Source organism: Rhinolophus ferrumequinum, chromosome 22, assembly GCF_004115265.2.
Source record: "Rhinolophus ferrumequinum isolate MPI-CBG mRhiFer1 chromosome 22, mRhiFer1_v1.p, whole genome shotgun sequence".
In the NCBI taxonomy this organism is placed as follows: domain Eukaryota; kingdom Metazoa; phylum Chordata; class Mammalia; order Chiroptera; family Rhinolophidae; genus Rhinolophus; species Rhinolophus ferrumequinum.
Window position 1 is genome coordinate 13,129,260 of NC_046305.1, and position 13,813 is coordinate 13,143,072.

The 13,813-nt window shown below is 37.9% G+C and overlaps 1 protein-coding gene across 2 annotated transcripts in view; it reads left to right on the forward strand.

The window, feature by feature from the left end:
- Positions 1 to 2,465: 2,465 nt before the first annotated feature.
- XPR1 (xenotropic and polytropic retrovirus receptor 1) overlaps positions 2,466 to 13,813 on the forward strand; it is a 138,923-nt gene continuing 127,575 nt past the window's right edge. The window contains exon 1 of one of the 2 annotated variants that reach the window (XM_033092752.1): positions 2,466 to 2,739. In XM_033092752.1, coding sequence (XP_032948643.1) covers positions 2,671 to 2,739 — 69 coding nt within the window. In that variant the 5' untranslated portion in view covers positions 2,466 to 2,670. The remainder of the gene's footprint in view (positions 2,740 to 13,813) is intronic. The other variant, XM_033092751.1, reaches the window with a different exon arrangement.

A 13,813-nucleotide genomic window follows, 5' to 3' on the forward strand; every position in this document is an offset into this window, starting at 1 on the left:
AAGGCCAGGGACCCTTCTGATTCAGAGTAAAACAATTCAGATTATCATTCATAATACCTAGCCCAGTGCTCTCCAGAAAGTAGGTGTTCAATAAATACTAAGTATTTGATTGCTCTGTCAGTGAAATATCTGAAGTCATAATAGGAATAAGGAAACTTATTATTAAATCTACTTCTGTGGATAAATTAGGGTTTCCATGTCTGAGTGTCAGGGCTCTGGATCAGGCATGAGAAAAATTAAGAATTGTTGGTTATAGAGCTAGTAGTGAGGATTTCCTTTCTTCCCTGGATTGTGCCATGGTTCCAGGATTTTATACACAGTTAAGGCACCAAGATATGGGGTTGTTGGAGCAGGATGCTATAGTCTACAGGAATTGCTGCTAAGAGTCTACCATTCTAGTCCACATCTGGCTAAAGGCTAAGCAATCTCTTTTGCAGCTGCTCCTGGTTCCGTCTTCTTAGACACACCAAGCAGCCATTTCCTCTCTGTGGTTGTGCCTTCTTCCTGGGAGCTTAACCCTCTCTTTTGCCTATTTCTTCCTCCTGGCAACATTTACCTATAGTAGAGGGGAATTGTTATGGTGGGCAGAGGGTGTGGTGCTGAGTTGAGAAGAATCCTCTGTTTCCTCCACCACTTCCTCCTTCTCCTCCTCCTCCTCCTTCTTCCTCTTCTTCTCTTTAGAGTTTATTGGGGTGACAGCTGTTAGTAAAGTTACATAGATTTCAGGTGTTTACTTCTGTAATACATCATCTATATATCACATTGTGTGTTCACCACCCAGAGCCAGTTCTCTTTCCATCACCATATATTTGAACTCCTTTACCCTCACCTACTACCCTCCTGCCCCCCTTGCCCTCTGGTAACCACTGAACTATTGTCTGTGTCTATGAGTTTTTGTTTCTTCATTTATTTGTCTTGTTCTTTTGTTGTTTTCAGTTTTACATACCACGTCAGTGAAATCATATGGTTCTCTACTTTTTCTGTCTGACTTATTTTGCTTAGCATTCATTCTAATCTCAAGATCCATCCATGTTGTTGCAAATGCTATTTCATCTTTTCTTATGGCAGAATAGTATGCCATGCCTTCTTCTTTTTGACCTTGTTTATCCTTTCACCAGAGGTTGAGGCTTTTTTATAACAAAAGTCAGAAAGACTCAGAGCCTATGCCTATTTGCCATGATGCCTCATCGCTCTCCAGACAAAATGATTGCAGAACTTCTAATGGTATGAAGTAAGACGTTTAGAAAGGGGAAAAATTCATGGAGGAAAAAAAAGCCAACATCAGAGATTGATCTCAGAATACTGCCCCAGTCACAGTAGTCCTGTAGTCTCTTTGGGTCTCATCAAAATTGTAAGAATTAAAAAACAAAGTACCTGTAAGAGATTTAGAATAGTATTCAGTACGTGGACAGTGAGTGCTTCAAAAATGCTAACTATTACTATTTAGAGGAAGGACCTGGGTTTCTGTCCCAACTCAGGTCTTCCAGGATAATCACTCTCACTTTCAAAGTAGGGCCACGCAGTGTGAGTGATCTATTCCCCTGCTCCTGGAGGACAGTTCACCCTGGATGCTGGACCCATTTCTGTTCTCCCTGGGTTGCTGTGGTATCTCTAGGGCAGGGGTGTCCAAACTTTTTTCAACGTTGTTCACCAAGAGCCATATCCGGTAAAATACACAAACAGCTGGGCCACTCGCTCAAGGTGAAGTACGTATTGCCTCACCTGGTTTATTTAAGTAAATTAAATATATTTTTGGAATTTGCCACGGGCCAATAAAAAATGGATAGTGGGCCGCAGTTGGCCCGCGGGCCGCATTTTGGACACTCCTGCTCTAGGGGATTCTCTTTCTTCCCAACTCTAGTTTCCCTCTTAACCCTATCCCTAATCCTTAGAAAGCTCACTCACAAGTTCAATTGGTACCCCCCAGTCCTGGTTTAAATCCAGGTGTTATTACTGACCTTTCAGGTAGACCTAGGACTGGATAATTACATTGAAATTCAGAAGCAGCATGCAATCTTTGGCACTGATGTCTTTAATTAAATCCAACAAGCATTTATTGAGCACCTAGAGATGTAAAATCTGGTGCCTTTAAATACATTTGGCTCTTAACTATATAGTCTGTTTTAGTTACACATTTTGGATGAATTCTGATCCATCTTTGTTTTATGAAGAATAAAAACAAAAATGGAAAAATATTTGCATAATTCTTTGCAAATATAAATTTCTTGTGAGGATTACTGTTCCTACAGTGCTAATATTAATTGTAATAGCAACACTGCAGCTTCCCACACAGCTGAAGGCCAAGAGGAGCCCGACGGCAGAGGTCAGGGGAGGTGCCTCCAGCACGTCCGGCCCAGCAGAGGCGGAACCTTAAGGAATGTACCCACATCCCGCCCTTTACCCCGCCCCTTTCGTCGGCGCGGCGTAGGCGGTTACCATGGCGATGACGTATGGTGGGCGGGGAGGGGCGGGGCTATGGAGAGGAGGAGGAAGATGGCGGGAGGGCGGCTCTGAGGAGACCTCGGCGGCGGCGGAGGAGGAGAGAAGCGCAGCGCCGCGCCGCGCCAGGGCCCATGTGGGGAGGAGTCCGAATCGCTGTTGCCGCCGCCGCCGTCGCTGCCGCCTCCTGTAACTGCTGGACACGAGTGGAAGTGAGGGGGAAACGTCAGGATGAAGTTCGCTGAGCACCTCTCCGCGCACATCACTCCCGAGTGGAGGAAGCAATACATCCAGTATGAGGTACCGGTGGCGGCCGGGCTGTGGGAGGACTCGGAGGGGCCACCGTCTCGCCAGTCCCGACCTCCACGGCCGCCTTCCGCTCTTGCTGCCTCCCCGCGTCCGGGCGGACTTTGACTGGGTGCCGCGGGGAGCCACTGCGGCATCCCCGTCGCGCCGGCCCCCTCCGGGCCCCACTGACCTTCCCCTCCCCCGCGGCCCCGCTGCCGCCGGGGTAACGGATATGAAGGCGGCGGGCCGGGAGGGCACAGCCTGGCCAGGCTGGGGAATGGTGGTGGGAGGGCGAGCCGCAGGTGGGGGAGTCGGGGTGTGAGGGGAGCCCGGGGTCGCTGCGGCTCCGCTCTAATCCCCTTTGCCCCACTCACCCTGACCTCTGGTCCCCACCCTGGGCGAGCGACTCCTTGGCAAGGTTGGCTCTTGTTTCATTTTGCTCACCTCTCACCAAGGAATCCTTCTCTTTCGAGATAAGCCCCTCCAGTTATTTCGTTCATTCCACAGAGCCCTTCAGCTTTTCTCCACTTGCCCGCTGTTGACAAAGGCTTTGTAACAAGGTTGAAACTTGATTGAAATGTACATCACATATGCAGTGGTTACGGTATGCAGACGTAATCAACTCTTCTGTGTTGATAATAAGACGGCGACTCGCGTTTTACTGATTGCATGAAGTATCCAAAGTAATCACATCTTTGGTTTTGGCTCTTCTGTTGTTTTGGAATGAAGGGGGAAGAGGAAGGAGGAAAGAGAAGAGCATTATGAAAATTGTCAGATTATTTTCCCTAAAATTTTTGTTAACTAGTGGGGAAGTACTAGATGATAAACAATGTACTTTTAAAGCATACCTGTGTATTACGGAGATCATGACATTCCCCCCTCCTGCCCCCAATTTCTGTGATAACAGCTCCTGGAGGGTTTTTAATAGTGATAAGGAATGGAACGTTAACACAGGGAAAAGTAAAGATAATGGACCCACTTACAGATTCAGAAGGCAAGATACCTGGAGGGCTTTAAGCATTGCGATAGGTTATTATCAGTAGCTGGCAATTCAGCTCCTGGATAGAGAAAGAAAGACTTACCTGTAAGCTCCAGGAATTCACATCTATGTTATGTGCAAGAACAAAGAGTATAAAATCAATAGGGAACACATATGCTGGGTCGATTTTATGAATTAAAATATTTTAGTTCTCTATTTAATTTCTGTTTAAGTTCAGTGATAGGATGTTTAGGCAATAGCACAAGTTTATTTATTCATATAACAGTTGTAATAATTGAAGGATACAGGGAAAGCGATGTAGATAGGTTAAACAGAATGTTGAAGATTGTAAAATAAATTCACCTTGTAACATACAGTGTTGGTTATTGTGAGAAATGAAAGGCCTAAAATTATTAATGCTTTCTTGTCACTTAATTTTCTTACAGTGTTTTGTGGCTACATTTGGAAGAATGAAATAAGGGAGTAGCTTTTCAGCCTGTAGAGTTTTTGATTTATTATTTCTAATAACATTCGGTCAGTTTTAAAACCTTGGCTAGAGTCCAGATGATGGTTTTTATTGAAGGAGGGTATTGGTCTTTCATCTTTCTAGTAGTAATTTTCAGCACCACTGCCAGTTCTTCACAGAGGCATAGGACACAGCATGCTGAAGCAACATCTTATACTTGTTACATAGTACGGAATGCTTGATTTGGGCAGAAGTAATAGTGGCTGTGTGCTGTGATTCATTTGAAGTATTATAGTACTTAACTGTTTCATAGAATTGTATTAATTTGGAATATCTGGGGCTGGAAAGGGAAGCATACGATTTAGTTTGAAAATACAATTACCTCTTGATTTGTAATGTCAGCTTTGTGACTGGAGTAACCACAGTAATTCTGGGACTCCTCATTCACATACTCCATTTGGATACTAGTCCTAAATGGTTACTTTACGGTTGATCACAGAGGGACAAAATACCTGAGCATATGTGTGACTGCATTCATTATGTTTCCCGGGCCAATTATAAATTATTTTTTGAAAAATTCACTTATTGTCGATAACTGAAATTTTATTCTGCAGAGAGTCCCTAAAATGTGACTCCTGTCCTGGATAAGCTCATTGTTTGGTAGGCAGCATTAAAAAGGGGGCATTTTTCTTTGTGAATTGGTGCCATTAAAGACATTTTTTTATAGGGTTGGGATCTGTGTGTTACATGTTGTTTCTCAAGAACTGGTACTGTTCCTTTAAAAATACTTAAAAGAGGCATGAATAAGAGTATTTGGAGTCCAGAAATTTTGGCAGTTTAAAAACTTAGGGGAAAAAAGGACATCATAAAAGATGTTAGCCTTTGCTGGAGAAAAGAACCTTCTTGTAATGCAGTAATGTGTAGTTTCTTATGTATGAAGATGATACTCTGGAAACAGAACAAACACTTGAATTTGTTTTTCAAGCCCTGGTAGTGAAATTTTGGAGTATTACCTAGGGTGTTTTCTAGGCTGTAAACCACTATGCTTCAGCTTCTTTGGTTTTTATGTCATTTCACTATGTTCAGTTTTACTAAACAGAGCTTTAGATAGAAGCTGAAAATTTTGTTTTACATCCATAACCATATGTATATTGGGTATACATGGTCACACGATAAGTGCTAGTTCTTGTACATGTTAGCTGTGAAACCCTCGGGACAGCCTTTTTGCCTTTCTAGGGCTCTTTTCTCCTCCATAAAATAAGAATATAGGGCCAGAGCTTTTCAGGGTCTATTGTAGTTCATAGGTTTTTTTAATTTAACTTTTAATGGTTTTTATTCCTTGGATTGTTAAAATTGTTAATGTTAATGCTCCATCAATATCCTGAAAATTATTGTTTGTAATTTAAAGATAAATTGTGAAGTTCCTAGACTCAATCTTCATAGGCAGAATAATGAAGCATAAAAGAAGAGGGCAACATGGAGAACCATGTAAAGAAAATCTCTGTGGTCCCATTTCTGTATAGTTTTTAGAAAGAATAAACACAAATGAGCAGAGACTATTCTATTCCTGTTTTCAGTAATCTATTTGAGTATAAATCTTGGCATATAAAATAAAACATTAATAAGTCTTTGTAAGAACACTTTTTTGATTTAGAATCAGTAATTGTATATTTTAAAGCTCTGTAATTGATTAATCAAAATTAACTTAGACCAGTTTCAACCTAATAGACCAGTATGGCCATGTTAATATTTTACAGAATATTAGCAGAAGAAGCAAATATATTTGGTGCCGTAGGCTGCTGACTTGTGTTTTCTTCCCTAGGGTCCTATGCTGCTTTGGTTTCTCAGGAACCAGGAATGATTTTTTCAGTGTATACTGTAGTTTTGTAAGATACTAAAATAATGAGGTATCTAAATTTTACTCTTTTAAAGTTTAAAGGGAATGTAGAGGTTATCTACCTCCTTGTTTTTTTAGGCAAGGAAACTAAGATCCAGAGAGGTTAAGTCACTTGTCCAGGATTATACTATATAGATACCTAGTCTCTTGAGGACAGATGTTTAAACTGTGGGGGTCAGGTCACCCTAGCCTGGCTTTGTGACCCTGATGAAGTCACTTCCTCTTTCTGGGCTTTAGGTTCTTCATCTGTAAAGTGAGAGAACTGGACTGCATCGTTTCTAAGCACATAGCCCTATATTTTTAAAGGACCCATCTAGCTATAAATTTCTGATGTTTTTATGGCTTAATTATGTTTGATATATGAAGAGGAAAGAATTTAAAGGACTATTATTAATAGCATCTTTTTAAATTAACAATGTCCTTTCAAAAATTTTTGATAAGATTTTAATCTGTGAATGGAAAGCTGATCCAATGAAACTCTTTTGTTTAACTTAAATAGATAAAAACTGATAGTCATAGATTAATTTTTTTGTTGCAAGATTTGGGAAGGGATTCTGATAAACTACACGTCCCTTATTTTCAAGTGTAAGGAAACATTGCCATAACATCATTGTGATTTTCATTTATAGAACTCTCCCATGAGAACACTTGTGTTGCAGGCTTCAGTTTCCCAAAGGTATTATGTTGATTAGTTAGGGTTAACTTGCCTTGCTGGAACTTGTTTGAAATTTCCAGTTTGGCCACCCGATGGGGCACAAACCACACTTTTTCTTTCAGCGCTTCTGCAAATGCTAGTATAGCATATTTAAGATAACACTTGTAAATGATTGTGTCAGACGCCTAGCATTTACAAATGTTTCTTAAATGAGTGAATGAATGTTGTATAAGACAGGAAGGTACTACTGTTTATTGTCTTTGTATGATAAAGTATGTTAGGGTAAGTATTCTGGAAAGGTTATACTTGTCCATCCATCCCTGAAGGTTGGTTTTGGATCAGCTTTTGGGTGAAGGCCCAGATCCTAAGAATCTTATTTGACCTGGGGTGGCCATGGAAAATTAGTCCTGGCTTCAAATCCAGTCGTAATCTGGAAAGCATTTGAAAGACTGATTGAGTTGTGCTGGTTAGGGGCTTCAAATATATTTGTGTCATATCCCCCAAAGGAGAGTACCCAAAACTCACATGGAATAAGAGAAGGTGGTATTGGAACTGCTTTGTTATACTCATTTTTATGCATAAGACAAGGAAGAAATAAAATTTTACTAATAGATCTAATAAATGGATTGATACCTTCTTTAGGAGGTATTCTGAGGGAAAGAGAGAGAGGATTGCTAATAGTTTTCTCACTTTCCACCAAATAGCAATTAATGCAGTTTATGGGTGCATAGTTAAATGAATTTATGTATATTATGGAGTTTTCTCTAAACTAACTCTTATAAAATGGATGTGACTTGAAAGACTCTTGTAAGCAAGCCTCAACAATAAATAATAGCAATAATCCAAGCACATGTGAACAACAAGAAAATGGCAGAGCTGACAATTCCATGTCTAGTACTAGCTTTTTGTCAGCCAAATTATAGATAAAAACAGTGACACTTTAATACACCTGGCAGGAAGTTCCCCCAAAATTTCAAAATAATTAAGGTAATTCTTTGAAATGAGATTTTTACATCCACTGTCATCCACAATGAACTTCACCCTAAATATTATGTATATTATGTATTAAAAGTATTCTGCCTTTGTGAGGTCTGTTTTTCAGCTCATAATATTATTATCAAGTTTCAAAATCAACTGAATCCTGAAGTTTGAACTAGAATACTATATCACAAAATGTTAAACTAAGATTTTAAAAAATAACGAGGCTTTTCACTTACGTTGTTCTTTAAAAGTATTGTTATTGATGGTAATTTTTTAGAGTTAAAAAAATTTTTGTACTATTCATAAATGAAAGGTAAAAATTACTTTGTTATTTTCTTATGTTTTAAAAACTTCTATTTAGAAAATTCCATGTTTTATAATGTACACAGTTTTAGAAGGATATAATTTACAAATATACAGGAGGTGCATAGTAAACCTCTTTTTTTTTTTTAATAGGGATGTGACATAAACAGAGTTTTGAAGACTTTGCTCAAGTTGTACAGCTTAAGCAAAGATAGTTTGTGGGTTGTCTGGTATTGAGCTGGCTTTTAGGATTGAGAGTGTCGAAATTCACGAGGGTTCTTGCCTTCTCAGGGCTTCCCCTTACCTAGTAAATGCTAAAAGAAGCCAAGCAGACAAAGCTCATGAACAAATGCTTTAAAAATTATTCATTCATTCAACACATATTTGTAGCGGTTCTGATGTTTGCTATAGGGTGATAGATTTGTCGCTAAATTCTAGCTCTTCTATTATCTTAAAAATAGAAACAGCCAAACAATATTTTTTGGTTTTTCTTTTTTTTATATGTTTTTTTGGTTTTATATTTCAGTCAACATACTGTTTTACAAATTAAAATGGTGTGGCAAGGGAAGATTGCATGTTGAGGTCTTGGGACACTGTTATAAATTTGGATAACTTATGTAAATGATATGAGACTTTCTCCTTAGCTTTTCAAATTTTTTATGTTATACACCTTTAAATCTAATTTGTTTATAAGAAGAAATTTAGTGACCTATTTTCATCACCAAGCAGTTGTGGTGTCTATAGGGACTGATCAGAAAATCCTTAAAACATTGTTTATTTATTAGAGGTCAGAGGAAAGTACAATTAACCTGCTGTAAGCATAACTTACAATTTTGTTAGCTCTGTAACAAGAGGGACAATATGTTAATTAAGAAAACAGTCATCTTACTTACTGAGGACGACCTGCAGTCTTTAGAAAGCTCGTACACCAGCAATAAGGAAATATAAGTCCTTAGACCCAGTTCTGTCACTGACTATTCGTTCATAAATAGAGACCAAGTGATTTTTTTTTTTGAAAGATTGAAGTGGGAACTTTTTAGATTATGGTGTGAGATACTTATTTAAATTAAATTGGTAAAGTTATAATTCAGAGTAATCCATGTGCTTTGTGGGCTTTTCCTTAGAGTAGTGTTCTTAAACTTTTTGGTCTTGGGACCACTTGAAACTCTTAAAAATTATTGAGGATTCCAATGTCTACTGATATGTGCTGTATTAGAAATTAAAACTACGAAATGTTTAAAATACAAAAGTGTACAAGCACACCTATTAGCCGTCAGAGACATGACATCACACTTCATGTAGCCTTTGGAAAACTCCACTTTGTACTTGTGAAAGAATGAGAGTGAAAAAAGCAAATGAAGTTGTAGTATTATTACGAAATAGTTTTGACCTTTTGGGTTTCCTGCAAAGATTGCTGCCTGAGAGCACAGGACTCCTTTCAGAAAGTTTGGACATGGCTTAAGAGAAAGCTCTCTAGTCTTAGGAAGCACGTAAGAGAATATGGAAACTCCATGGGTGAGGATTCTCTGGTGTCCCCTCCACCCCCACCCCACCCCACTGTAAAAGACCATAGAGAAAGAAAAGTTGGTTTCCCGGGGGTTCCATTTTCTTTTTTTTGAGTTAGTGGAAGTGTAGTCAGCTTGTCATTAAAGTGAATTAATATTGGGCTGCCAAGAATCAGATGTTAGCTGCTTTACTATATGTTATCTCATTTAATCTTCACAATAATTTTGCAAGATGGATGATTTATCTTGATGAGGAAAGCCAGGCTTAGAATGTGGCTACACACCTAATAAATAGAGCCAGAATTTGAAATCAAATCTGTCATACTTTGGAGTTCTTGCTTTCATATGGGAATTGTAAATAACAACAGTGGTAGTAGCTGTGGCAGTAACAACAGCTGTTATATTTTGAGTGCTTACTGTGTAGAGCACTAGGGTAAGTACTTTAACATTTTTTTTCTCTTCATAGCATGCTGTTTAAGTAGGTTGTTAGCTCTCTTTATAGATTGGGGAAACTGAGTCTTAGAGCCATTAAGTAACTATGTTGATGTTGCCAATTGTGGATAGCAGAGATGAGATTGTAAGAGCCCCTGCTCTTAATTCCTACCTACATCAGACTGCTTTATGAAAAATAAATAAATTCACCTATTTATGCATACACACATACCTACATACATACATGCATTTATGCATGGTCTGAGCTGTTTTCCAGCACCTGCTGAAGTAATGGCTGGTCTGTTTTTAGTCCTAGGTCTGGTCTGGGTGTGGCTTGGAGGAAGTAGAGTGTGGTGTGGAAGTCAGAGTTCACCTCTGTTAATTTATATTTTCTTTAAGATTATCGGTGTAACTATTATTAGGTAAGCAGCTGGTACATAGAGGAGCTTATGAAGGTGAGCCATAAGAAAAAGATAAAGGTAAAAAGAGGAAGGTGAAGAAAAGTGGACATACTCGTACCTGTTACTATGTCACAGTTCAGGCATTTGGCTTCTAGATCATAGATCATAGAATATTAGAACTGTAAGGAATTTCAGAAATTATTTAGCCCAATTCCCTTTTTTACCTAAATGGGAAATGAGGTCCAGAGAGGTTAAGTGATTCAAGGTCACATGGCTTGGTTAGTGGCTGAGTTAACACAATCACCGATCACCCTGATTCATTTTATTACTTTTTAAAAATAAATATATGTGTGTGTATATATATATATATATATATATATATATATATATGCTAGTATGATGTATACAGAGACCAAACTCTTCTGAAGCCAGATGCTAGGTTCATGTTCCAGCTCTAAAATTTACTAGCTGAGTGACCTCAGACAAGTCACTTAACTTCTCTGTGCTTCAGTTTTCTCATCTGCAATATGGGGATAATAATAGTAGTTTTATAGGCCTTTTGTGAGGATTAAATGAGTTAATATATAAAAAGTGCCTAGAACAATGTCTGGCACATAGTAAGATATATATACACACACACACACACATATATTTAAAATTATTTATCTTGCAGAGCTCAACATTATTAGATAATGTTAGGTTAACAAAATTTTTGTCAGGGAAACCGAGCCTCAAAGCTTGTCCCTCTGGGCTTGTCTAGTTTAGGTTTTCTTGGAAAATGGCTTTGTTGATTTTAGCTATTATTCCTGTTATCTGTGATACTTATATTAATAAATTGTCCTTAACCTTTGTATATGTACTAGTAAGAAAACCTGATGGGAACAGTTATGTGGTTTTGAAATAAATTAGTTCAACCTGGTCACTTATAATTTCTATTCATTTCAGTATCTGTGTGTTCTTTTTCTTTTTAAATTGTGAAATTCATGTGTGTATTCTTAAGGATGGCTAAATAGCTTACATAAATAGCTTACATGAGTTGAGTTTTTAATGGATATCTAATTTTAGTTCTTTTCAATTTTATAATAAAATTTAATTTTAATACTAGTATTGATTTTAGAGTTGAAAACAACCTCAACATCTTGGTTTTACAGATGAATAAATTGAGGGCAGAGAGGCCATGATATGTAGTCAGTCTTATAACCAGCTGATAGCAGAGCCTGGAATAAGAATACTGGCCTTCTCACTACTGTACCTTGTTGGATCTTATCACTACATATGAACATTTCTTTGCTTTTAAATTTTAAGAATGAATTGTCTCTGTAAGAATCAATATGAATTTAAATGTTTTTGTTAACAATTACTCAACTACTCTGCATTAATACATTTAATCTAAATCTAATCCATTAGATCACATTAACAGCCTAAAATAGTTCTTGTGTGTGTTGGTTAAAAGACTGTGTAAATTATGAGAATCAAACTAAAAATATTATTGTTTACTTGACTATAGAAAATTAGCCATTGCCCCATCTAGGTAGAAACCTGTTTTAGGTGAGACAGGACTAAGGAATTACGGTAAGGCTTAAGGGGTTAGGTAGAGAGCAAGACTCAGGAAAGTTGAAAAATCGTTTGGCCATTCCTCTGTAACATAATCTGTGTTTGAAGTTAACAAAGGTTATCAGTGTTAAACGTGTACACGAAGAGCACATTCTCATCTCTTCTGATATGTTATGAAGCCAAAGTTGGAGCATATATGACTAGAGAAGATCAGAATATGTATTATATTAAACCAATTCATAAGTATTCTTGAATGCCCCCTTCTTTGAAAACAAAAAAACAATAATGATGATAATAAGAACAGCGAATGTTTATTGAGTGTTTCTGGTGTGCCAAGCATTTTACATTTAACCCTTACCCTCTAAGGTAGGTTTTGTTATCCCTGTTTTAAGAAGACAGTAAGTCTTAGATTGAATGGGTTGCCCAAGGTCACAAAGCTAGTGAGTGGTAAAACCAGAATTCAAACACAAGTGTGTTTTATTTCAGCGCCTAGATTCTTCACAGGGTGATACACTGTCAGACTTCTGCAAGGGGCTGGAGATGTAGAGATAAGTAAGACCCTGCCCTAGAGGAGCTCATAACTTCCGTGGTCTCCTAATCGTAGTACACTGTGATTATGTTACAGAGGGATGGCCAATCGATCTTGTTCTGGAGAGCGAAGGTGTTTATCTTGGAAGGTATTACGGAGGTAGTATTTGAACTGAGTACTAGAGATTGAATAGGGTTTGATCACATGGTGAAGAGGGGAAGGGCACTGGGGGCAATCTGGGTAGAAAGAGTAACACTGAACAAAGGCATAAATAGGTGGACGTGTCCAAGCGTATTAATGGAATTTGGTTTAGTTGACGTTGGAGAGCCAATAGGGTGAGATTGCAAAGGTGGCCTGGGAGGATCAAGGGATGGAATATCATGCAGAGGAGTTTAAATGTTTCCTGGGTGTGAACCATCAAGGATTTTAAAGAAGAGATTAGGTAGGGGCCAGGGATCAGTGCAAAGGGAGATGTGCAGTTTAGATCGTGGAGGATGCATTGGAGAGGAAAGACCAAAGACAGGAAAGCTAAATAGATTAGCTAAAAATAATGAGGAGGGGGCTTGAATTAATATGTTATTTAATCTGTTTTAATACGTACTTTCCCCAGATTTTAACACCCGAAGTCAGGATACATTTTATAATTAATGCTCATAGATTAATTGACAGACTTTTTTTTCGTTCTTAGGAGAACATAAAATAATGGTGTATATTACTATTAGTGGCATCTTAAATTTGATGAAATATGATAGTAATAATACATAATATTTACTGAATGCCCACTGTATGTCAGGCAGAGTAGTAGATACCTGTCAGCATCCAGCATCTGGCAGCCTCTGGCATATTTAGCAACTTAAAAACAAACATATATATATATATGTATACACATGCATATATACATATATACATATATATACATATATATATTATACACACACATATAACAGAAAGTGACTGAAAGGCCATGGAATCTGCCTGAGGTGTCATTAAGGGATGAGAAAGAGATTCAGAAGAGCACGGGAGAAGGCAGTGAGTGGAGAAAATTAGAAGTTCATGCCTGTCCCCTACGGTGTGGTGGCTAGAGCTCTGGAAATGAATGCTTTGGTATTAATTTAGAGAAATTTTTTATTCTTTTAGTTTTGTTTATTCAGTGAATGTGGATTTAGCCTTTTTACTTAGTTTTATTTAATAAACTCAAATGTGATCAGCAATAATGAAATTGAGATATTTTTTCCTGTTTTTCAAATATTTTTAATAGCAGGTAACTAAATCATGAGGGGTTGAGTCACACAGAGTTCATGCATCTTTTGATAAACCTTTCTTTTTGAGTAGAATAACCTTATTTGAAATACGAGTTTTTCAAATTATGCTGCCATTAGATATT